General features: G+C 47.9%; 1 protein-coding gene across 6 annotated transcripts in view; it reads left to right on the forward strand.

Moving 5' to 3' along the window:
• The window catches only part of AREL1 (apoptosis resistant E3 ubiquitin protein ligase 1), a 46,938-nt gene extending 41,733 nt beyond the window's left edge, over window positions 1–5,205 (forward strand). For all 6 annotated transcript variants that reach the window (XM_032344919.1, XM_032344924.1, XM_032344925.1 and 3 more), the window contains 3 exons: window positions 1,106–1,195; window positions 1,569–1,744; window positions 1,850–5,205. In XM_032344919.1, coding sequence (XP_032200810.1) covers window positions 1,106–1,195; window positions 1,569–1,744; window positions 1,850–1,952 — 369 coding nt within the window. In that variant the 3' untranslated portion in view covers window positions 1,953–5,205. The remainder of the gene's footprint in view (window positions 1–1,105; window positions 1,196–1,568; window positions 1,745–1,849) is intronic.
• Window positions 5,206–10,545: the final 5,340 nt, after the last annotated feature.

Raw genomic sequence — 10,545 nt, forward strand, 5'->3', positions numbered from 1 at the left:
AGGAAGAAGGATGGACACGGTCTCTTAGAATTGTTCCATACCCCACTCTTACTCATTAGCTTATGGTTCTTTTTGAAGGAGCCAAAGCTCCTCAGGCTTAATTTGGACTTTTCTTGTCTCTTGGTGAGGACATATCATTCTTTAGAGCTGTTGAACGAGCATTCGCAGTCGGCTATGTCACATTCTGGATCCAGAACCAAATTAGGACATCAGCAAGAGGTTCAGGCCTCTGATAGCATTCATTTCTCATTTTTTGGTGTACTTTTTTAATTCATCTGATCAAGTAGAGGCAGGGCTGAAGGGAAGTTGGTGAAAGTTCAAGCCACAAAAGAAGGATGGATGCTGGGAAACAGGAAGGGCCATCTGACAAATTCAGAAATGGAGCTGGGGATTTTCATCAAAGGGGAGGGGCCTGCCTTTTTTTCCTGGTATTCCCAGGCCATGTATAGAGCAGACTCAGTAAATACTTGGTTCTCTTTCTGTCTTTTGTTTCAGTTCAAAATAATCTACAGCAGTAGTTCTTTTGTTTGGGGTTTTTTTTTTTTTGAAGAATTATTTATTTATTTTAGAGAAAAAGTGTGCATGGGCAAGGGGACGGGGCGGTGGGGGAGAGAGAGAGAGAGAGAGAAGCAGACTTCCCACTGAGCACAGAGCCTGACACGGGGTCTGATCCTAAGACCCTGGGGTCATGACCTGAGCCGAAATCAAGAATTGGACACTTAACCGACTGAGCCACCCAGGCACCCAATCAAAGCAGTAGTTCTTAGTTAGAGGTACGCACTGGTAACAGGAAACTTTCTCAAAGTACACAAGTTTCTAACCCATTCCTAGAGATTTTGATTCAGTGGGTCTGGGGTAAGGGCACGGGCATCTGCATGTTTTTTTTTTTTTTGAAGCTGGGCAATTTTTACCACATTGGTTGGAACCATTGGCCTGTTACAGTTGATTTTCCTAAAGCAGAGTTCTGGCATTATGATATCACTTTATGGTGCTTTTCCTGGTGTTTCCTTTATTCCATGTTTTGCATGTTAACATAAGTAGTTTTGACCTTATATTGGGTGTTTGTCCCCCGACTGTCCTAGTAACACCCAACTGTCCTCTCCAGCTGCTGATGTGTGGGACTGGGGACATCAGTGTGTCTGACTTCAAAGCCCATGCAGTGGTTGTTGGCGGCTCATGGCATTTCCGAGAAAAGGTAAGTGGGCTAAACTTCTTTTGCCTGGATTTGTGCCACTTTGCCAGGAAAAACTTTCAGAAGAAAATTGCCAAGGAGTCAGATAGGCACACACATCATTTGGGGAGAAAATGGTCCACAAGGAAAAGACAGGTGGTTGTCCAAACAGAAGGGAGCCCTGGTCCCTAAGGGCTGCTCCAGCTGCCACAGGAGCGGTACATTAGAAAGGTGAAGAAACAGAACCAACCAGTCAGAGGCCGCCCTGCATTCCTGGAGTTGTCGACTCTTCCCGTGGCTACTTGTGTCCCCCACTTCCGGCTCTCCTCCTCGTCCCCCAGAGTCCAGTGCTAGGTTGCACACTGAGTGTGACCCCACCTTGTGCTCTCCCTGCCAGGTCATGAGGTGGTTCTGGACCGTGGTGTCCAGTCTGACCCAGGAGGAGTTGGCTCGGCTGCTACAGTTCACAACGGGCTCCTCTCAGCTGCCACCCGGAGGTTTTGCCGCCCTCTGTCCCTCGTTCCAGATTATTGCCGCTCCCACCCACAGCACGCTCCCGACTGCACACACGTGGTAGGTCCCACGCTGCCCAGGTCACCCTCTGGACGGGGAGGCTCAGCCAGCCCTGGCCAGTGTTTCTGGCGCGTGAGTTCATCGCTTCTCCCCTTGCTCTTCCAGTTTCAACCAGCTGTGCCTCCCCACGTATGACTCGTATGAAGAGGTTCACAGGATGCTGCAGCTGGCCATCAGCGAGGGCTGCGAGGGCTTTGGCATGCTCTGACCACTCCCCGGCCACGTGCCCCTGGCCCCCGTGCTTCCTGGAGCACCTGGGTGCGCGTAACACCGTGAGAACCACCGACCCCAACACCTCTCCGTCGGCCAGAAGCTGCTGCATGCTACCCGGTGTCTGGAGGACTTGCTCACCTCCCCCCCGGCCCCGGGTCGCTCCCTCGCCGCCCCCTCTGCATCCCCACCCCCTCCACTTCGCCACGCCCCGGCCCCCAAGCCACTTCGGCAGGGGCCCATATGGCAGGGGCCCATATGGAGTCTACGCTGCTCTCTCCTGAGGAGAGGACCATGCTGCTGTCACTTCAGTTGGTTCTCAGAAGATCTCCGGACCGGGAGCTGCTTCAGGAGCCGCGGGAGATTAAACAAAGGGCTCAGCTTTCTTAGAAGGCTGAGGTCCACCTTCCTCAGGCTCCTGTGCCCATGGCCCATACCAGTCCCTCTGCGGCCCTCACTGCTTGCCCTGCGGGGACGTGAGTCCCTCCTGGGCACGGGGCGATCGCCTCTCTCACCAGAAACCGGGAGGAGCGCAGATGGCAAGTGGCCCACGTGCACAGTCTTCATTTTTGTCCCTCTGCACCATAGCAGGCTCAGGCCGTGGCACTGGACTACCTCTGAGGGGGGACTGATGGCACAAAAGGATCTTTTTCTGTGATGTCAAAACTGGAAAAGGAACTTTTTCCCTGAAGGCATTTCTGGAAATGATCATTAATCCATAAAGAACTCTCTAAGCTTTTTCTTGAGTTTGAGCCAGTGAGAAAAACAGACCCAAGAATGTGAAAGATAGCTGGGGCATAGCTTCCAGTGCTGAAAATGATTTTCCTTTAGGGCATGTCTAGGCCTATGGCCGGCTTGAAGACTACTGATGTTTGTCCCTGAGTTTGTTCTGTACACAGAGGTGTGGCTGGGCCTGGCCGCTTACCTCGAACTTCTGCAGCCTGCTAAGAGCTAGGGATTCTTTAGCTTTCTATGGAAGAAAATTTTTGTAACAAGGGTTTGGGAGCAGTAAGAATAGCAGGCTAACAATCCCTGGCTCTCTTTGCTTGGTATTCTCTGGCAGCACTGAAGCAAGGAAAAAGGAACCAATGGTCAAGTGCTCGGTCACAGGTCCGTGGGGTCAGGGACTGGGAACATGCAGAGAGCAGCTGTGTCCGACGACAAACACCCAGCTTCCCACTAACTTCCTTCTGTGTCTGAGTTGCCGGCAGGAGCCCTGGTGGAGGGAGGACGATCTCGTAGATTCACTGTGACATGGTGATTGACGAGAACCCGCAGCAGGCCCTTGCGAAGTCACACCACCCTTTTTCATGACCATTTGAATGCAGACAGTTTCAAGACTCAAAATCTCATCAACTTCCCAAATATCTGTTTTTAAGAAGGCTTTGCTACAAGCTACCATTCTCAACGGGGCATTCAACTCTGAGAATACTACAAGCCATCTTTACTGCCAAAACCAGCAAGCCTGCAGAGTCCAGAGGTGAGGCGGGACCTATGGCCATGCCTCGGCCTCCTGGAAGCCTGTCTGAGCCCTCCTGTTCCCAGGGATCACGAGGAACCAGCCCTCCTGAGCTGCTCCCATCACGGCCTGACCTCACTCCTTCGCAGTTGTCATTTGTCCTTCTTGGCGTGGGTGCTGACGTCACTCATTCTTGGGGTCCAGGATCCAGCATCAGGGCCTCGACATCCCAGCCAGGGCCCTCCATGCCACACAGTCACTGCTGTCCTCAGGGACCAGGACAAGGTGCTGCTGCTTGCCCCAGTGTTTTCCCATCGGATGAATACAGGCAGGTTTTGTCATCACCCTGGAAACACGATGCTGCCCCTCGAGCCTTGAGAGGGGTTTCCATCTGGGGGCACAGGGGCTGGTTCTGCTGTTTTTGGCAGTTGCCCCTCTTCTGGATTCTGCATTCTCCCCTCCAACAGCCCTCTAGAGACCGATGCTGGAGCTCGAATTGATTTTCTTGTCGAGATCTGTCATTTTCAGCTCTAGTCGTAGCACTTTTCGGAGCATCCTCGGGGCCACTGTGGCCCAGCTGCGGCAGCTCGCAGCCCCGTGGGGGTCCCCAGCCCCAGGGGCTTCGCTGAACAAAAACCCTTCGGTACTGTTGTGGTTTTCTATTCTTCCAGTGTACTCTGTCTCCTAAGTCTGTTCGAAAGCATCTTTGCTCAGTTTGGCCTTTTCCTTTACCTTTTCTTCTAAGCCTGCTTCGGTCCCAGCCAGTTTGCGGAAAAGGTACTTGTCAGAGAGAAGGAGGAACACCTGTTACTTCTCGAGCAATTGTGAATCTCACGTTTCTTATTTTGGCCAGTTCTTTTCTTTATGCCCCGGGGGCCCAGGTACTTGGGGGGCCAGGTAAACGCCTGGCCTTGTAGCGTCTTGGAAGGAGACCAAGCAAGCACCAGGGAACACCAAGGAGAGCGTCAGCATGTTTTCTAGAGATCACGCGCTGCTACAAATCCGTCAGGCCAGGCAAAGGGGCCAGACTGCTGCATTGACAGTGTAAATATTTTGTACAATAAATAAATCAATATTGGAAAGGACTGAGGAGCAAGTGACTTCTTTAAGTGGTGGTTTAGGGCCCAGACTGGAGGCTGGGAAGGAAAAGAAAGATTTAGAAATGTTTTTGCATTTCCCCAGGTGATGCCTTCAAAAGCCACGAGCTCAGGGTAGAATCTACCTGCAGAGCCCTGGCCCACGCTGGGCTTCTCACACTTTCATCCTTCCTCATTGCTGTCCCTGATGCCAGGCGGGGCCACAGTGTGATGACAGGCTTATGCTCAGCTCCGGAAGAAGAAAGCAGTTTGGCAAGAGCAGAGGATGTCTGCTCTCCTGAGTCTTTTCAATCTTCATTTGTTGTTTGACGTAAGAAGCTCAGCATAGAAAATTTGGAAATTAAAAAGAGGCCAAGAGAAATCATTGACCTGCTATCCAGATGTCACCACTGCTAACTGATACATGTAGGCCTCTGGTTTGCATACGATCACATTTATTTCCATACCTCTTCCTCCCAAGCAAGCTAGGCGTGGCAGACAAAATCACTGCTCCTCAGACATTTGTGGGTGACGGGTGGTACCATTTGGTACCCAAAGAATTGGTACCAATTCTCTTCCAGCTGAAGCTATGCTTGGCAGAGAGAGAAAACCAGACCTCTGATTTGGGGCCTGGAAGGAAGAGTAGCAGGGACCCTGGCTTTGTTGGGAAAGTAGTCAATGGTGTCATGACACATTAGTTCCCAATCTGGAAAATTTAAAAAAAAAAATACCCTTTGGAATTGTTTTTAAAATACTGATTTTTGCCCCATATCCCAGACCTGGTGAATTGGAATCTTTGTCTGAACACCACTCTTTTAAAGAGTCCATTCATTCTACTCCCACCTCCTCAAGCTCCTTGGTGATATGAGATGTCCTTAAAAAACCAAAATTCTGTCCTTCTAACTTCATATTTTTAGATTAACAGTCTTACGTCTCTTATACTTGCTGCTGTTGTGACCTTGAGTGGCTGTGAACATTCATCATTGATTTCAGCTTATTATAAAGTTATTCCTTTTTTTAAAATGTTATTTGTTTATTTATTTAGAAGAGAGAGCAGAGGCAGGAGCAGAGGGAGAGGGACGGGCAGACTCCATGATGAGCATCGAGCCCGATGGCAGGGCTCAGTCCCAGGACCCTGAGATCGTGACCTGAGCCGGAATCAAAAATCGGATGATGCTTTAACAGCCTGAGCCACCCCAGCACCCTCTGTCATAAAGTTATTCTTAAGACTCAAGACGGTGGTAGGATTGTTCTTGAATGGACACTGTAGATACTAGAGTCAGCCTGGCATGAGTCGTTACCTCTGACCCACGGCAGATAGAGCCATCAGACTCCACCCTGCCACACTTCTCTTGTAGGGGCACAACCAAGATTCTCTTGCAGGGGGCGTGAAGCAGAGGCTTTACTTGTGCTTCACAAAGACCCTCAAGTATAACAGAACAGCTCCAGGTTTTGTGATACTTACACTTAAAAACGAATGTCCCTTTTCTTTTTATTTTGAGATGTAATGCAGATTTTTTTAAAAAAGGTCTACAGGCATGTACAACTTAATAATTATAAAGGAAACACATGTATGTGATGGTGGCATTCAAACCAAAAAATAAAACACTACAGCATTGCAGAGCAAGTCTCCCACCCCTCAAGAAGTAATTGTTATCCTGATTTCTATGGTCCTTGTTGCGTCAATTCCCTTTTGGAACAATCTGTCTTAAAACTCACAGTGGGGAAGGGAAAAATAAGAGGCCGTGTGATCTCTTGATAAGATACTTACCAAGGTTAATTTCTCTGTAGTAATTACTACACATCACAATTAGACTAAAGAGAACTTGGAGGTGATTGTTGTGCCAGGAGGCTCTAGTTCTGATTCTTTTTTTTTTTTTAAGATTTTATTTATTTGACAGAGATCACAAGTAGGCAGAGAGGCAGGCAGAGAGAGAGGGAAGCAGGCTCCCTGCTGAGCAGAGAGCCTGATGCGGGGCTCGATCCCAGGACCCTGGGATTGTGACCTGAGCCAAAGGCAGAGGCTTAACCCACTGAGCCACCCAGGTGCCCCTCTAGTTCTGATTCTTGATGCTGAACCTGATGAGTCATATTCAAAGACAACAAAGTATTCCCCCAGCTATTCTAACTTGAATACTTTTCTTTTATACCCTGAACAGGTTTTGGGGACTGGTCTAATGTGATCGTGATTCTCTTTGGTGCCCAGCAGCAGGTTCTCAAGTATCGTATTAAGTGTCCTATGGAAAAGGAGCCTGTGCAAAATTGTCTCAGAAGTTTGTGAAATGGGCTAGTATTTCTGACTTAGGGTACTGAGTCTGTGCAGCCTCTAACAGAATGCCATTCCAAAGTTACCTGAGAGCTTAGTTGTTTGGATTTGGAGTGCGCAGGGGGTGGATTTCGAAACCCACAGGGAGCTGTGATGATGTGGCTTGTGAGCGACAGAGCGGTGCCGCCTAGAGCTAGCTGTACCTTGCTGTGAGTCCTTCTCCGCCCCCCACCCCAAGTTCAGTTAGCCTGAATTCTGCTCCTATAAGAACACATTGTGGTAGTCAGAGCAGGAACCTGGCTCAGGTGTGGTCTTTATAAGATGGTCCCTGAATTCCTGACGAGATGTGGAGGACACAGCCTCTCCAGATGGCAGAGGAACGATAGCTGTAGGTTTTGGATATGGCATCGTAAGTAACTTTGGCAAACTTGTCCGAGTTATCAGAGCCCGCCAGCTGCAGCAGCTTCTCCAACACAAGGTAGTACGTCTAGGAGCAGGGATCAAACACATCACAGAACCGTGATAGCCATCACTTTCCAAGAACATTATGGGGCTCCCCTTCTAGTTTCCTTTATAGCCTTTCTTCAGGGAAACGACGGATGGTTAATGCCTCCAGGATGAAGCCTCTGGGTGCTGCCCGATTAGCAGACCAACATGGTCTGTATAATCTTCAGCGACCATGAATGCCTTTAGACCAGGGTTAGCTGGCGAACCAGGCAGCTTTCTGAGCAAGCAAGATCTTAGGGCTTCATCTCTTAGGAATGACTCTAGGAAGAAGTAAGTCTGGGACTAGTCAAGGAGCTAGGTGAGGAGATAACATCATTGCGTTTTTGACCAGGTAGCCTGTCCTAACTTGTCTGCTATGTCTCAGACTCCAGAGCCTCTGGGCCTATGGCCTCCCCTGAAGCAGAGGCATCTGTCATTCAGCCCATTCTCAAAAGAAGATGTTCCTAGACACGCTTGCATCAAGTGGGCAGAATGGGGCCCTCAAAGGATAAAGAGCCATGGATTGATGAGTCTGAACGTTTCTGTTTTGTTTTTAACTCTGTGGTTCAACTTTGCACAGGATAGTCTTCTTTCGGTATTAGTTTTGTGACCTGTGAAATGATGTAATTAACTAAATAAGAAAATTGACTAATAGCTTCAAGCTCTTGGAAGGTTTTCCTCTATATAGTATGTGTGTTATCATACTGACCACGGCTTAGGGCCCTGGCAATTTCCATGCCAGGAGGCAACATGGATCTAGGGGCATTGGAGGATGCTAGAGTGGGTCGCGGGTATGGAATGGTGGCTCCTGTCCCTGCTTGCCGTGTTCAAGCAGGCCAGAGAGAATGGGTATTCAAGACATCCAGCCCTTACCTCTGTGAAAAAGGCCCCAGGTCAGAAGAGACCTCCTCTCCTTCCTTCATATGACCTTCTAAAAGCCAAAAGAGGTCTTTAAGGGGACTGTATTTCAAACCTATTTTATGTGGCGTAGGCAACCCTATGATAAGCAACCTAATACCCTTGACTTCCTTAGCTCATCTGGTTACCAAATCATGATAGTAGCTGCCATTTTTTTTTAGTTCCACCCTTATGCTAGGAGTTTAATAAATACTATCTTTCTTACACTAACAATGACCCTGCAAGGAAGGTCTTGTTTTCTCCATTCCACAAAATCACAATAAACTCAGAGAGGATTCATAACTGTGGAGTTTCCTTAGCAAGTGGCAGAGCTGTACTTGAACATGGGTCTGTTTCATGTCAAGACCCAAACTCTTTTCACATTGCTGGTTTGTCTCGGGCAGATTAACCTAGACAAAGGAACAGGTGTTGGGCCACCAGAGCTCACTGACTCTGCCTTACAATTGTTTGGTGACCCTGTGTGGCAGATGAACACTTTATACCTCTGTCTTATACCTGTCAGTCACTTGAGGATTTGAGATTTACAGGGGGAGAAGGTCCTACCCCAAGAAATACAGCTATTTTGGGGGGCACCTGGCTGGCTCAGTTGGTAGAGCATGGGGGACCCCAGTTTAAAAAAGAAAGAAAGGAAGAAAAGGAATAAAGGAAAGAAAGAAAAAGGAAGGAAGGAAGAAAAAAGAAAAAAAAGGAAGGAAGGAAGAGAAAGAAAGGTAACTATTTGGTGTGACTTTAAAATCTTTTGCATCTAGAAAGTTCCACAGAATACCAACTAAGAGTTTGCGTGAAGTGACTTCCAAGTTTAAATGAACCTGCATAAAGAATACAAGAAACTCTTAAGGATATAACCGAGGGGGGGTGGAAATCCTGGAATTTTAATATCCCCACTTTGGTAGAAAAACCATAGGTCTCACGCAAATGAAATCATTAGAATGAGGTCAGACACGCCACACAATACCCTGATGCTTATCTCTGGTAACTAAGTCTGCAGGAAAAAGCTTCATTTAAATAAATCTTTTCTCTCTAAACTTTCCTTACATGAAACAGCACCGTTTGGTAAAGGCCAAATTCCTGGTGGTTATCTCACTGAGGAAGCAGACATTTTCAAGAATGCCAGTTAAAGGGAGACCTACCCCTCACACAAGACTGATTCTGTTGGAATTATCAACACAGCATCTTCCCCAGGGTGGGGGTCCTGTACCTCTCTGGGACGAGGTCATCATTTCTACAACCGCACTTCACCTGCATTATGGATCTTGCACATGAAGGAATCTTTTGGAATCCTCACACCCTCCTACAGACCAGCAATGTTCCCTCTCTCCTCAGAACTCCCACTCAAAGAAATTGCCAGGACATTCCTCTGTTTGCCTATTAGCAGAGTCAGGGATATCAGAGTATTTGCAAGCCAACTAGAAAGTCTTTGATGGCTTTTATGTTCTGTTGAAAACAAAATGTTGTGTTATTGTGTAAGAGGAAGACTGTGTGCGTGTCATCATTTTGTGCTAGATCTCATAAGTTCTGTGTCTCATCCTGCTCCAAACTGTCATTTCATTTCCTATAAATGTATACCCCCTGACACACCACCCCCCAAAAAACAAATGCCAACATCTGACGTTTCTGTTCCATCACTGGGTTTGTGGCCTCCCTTTTCCCTTTTGTTCTTTGCACGTCCACACGTTAGCAGACTTTTCCTGTGAATCAGGCAGGCACTGTGCTACGAGCCAAGGACACGAGACAGAACGAGATCCCTGTCTCTGAGCAGCTCACCATCTTGTCTGGGGAGACAGACCTATAAAAAATCCAGTTTCCTTCATTTTCTTCCCCCAAGACTTGAACACCCAAACCCATCACCATCCATCCCCATAGTTTCTCTCATTCTTGTTTAATTGGGGTGGGGGGAGCATTTCTGTTTATGCATTTGGAGACTTTCCATACTACAGGAATAACGGCTGCAGTGAAATTCATCTAGCTCCTAACACATATACAAAGGGAGGGAATTTATGTTCCTTGTTGATTTGCAGAGAAGCAAGGGCCTTTGGAAAGATGGATTCCAAACCAGGAGACCCCCATTGTCCCATAAATAGGCCATCACCTGAGCAGGTCCTAGGAAAATCTGGGAAAAGGAACTTTGCGATCTCAGGATCCAATCTCCCCTTAATCTCCTCTTCCAGACGAAGCAGACCTGAAGTGTTGACTTTGGCAGTGGGAAGACTGGCCAGTAGCCTGCAGCTCAGTGAATGAAATTAATATCTTGAGTGGATGGGGAGAGGGAGGAATCTCCAACACTAGCAGCCATCAGAAGGGTTCATACTGAGGTGGCAGAGGAAAGAAAGTAATTCCATTTCCAATGAATCCAGAGGCATGAAGAGGCAAATAAGTTTCATGAACA

This window comes from Mustela erminea, chromosome 5 (assembly GCF_009829155.1).
Source record: "Mustela erminea isolate mMusErm1 chromosome 5, mMusErm1.Pri, whole genome shotgun sequence".
Lineage (NCBI taxonomy): Eukaryota > Metazoa > Chordata > Mammalia > Carnivora > Mustelidae > Mustela > Mustela erminea.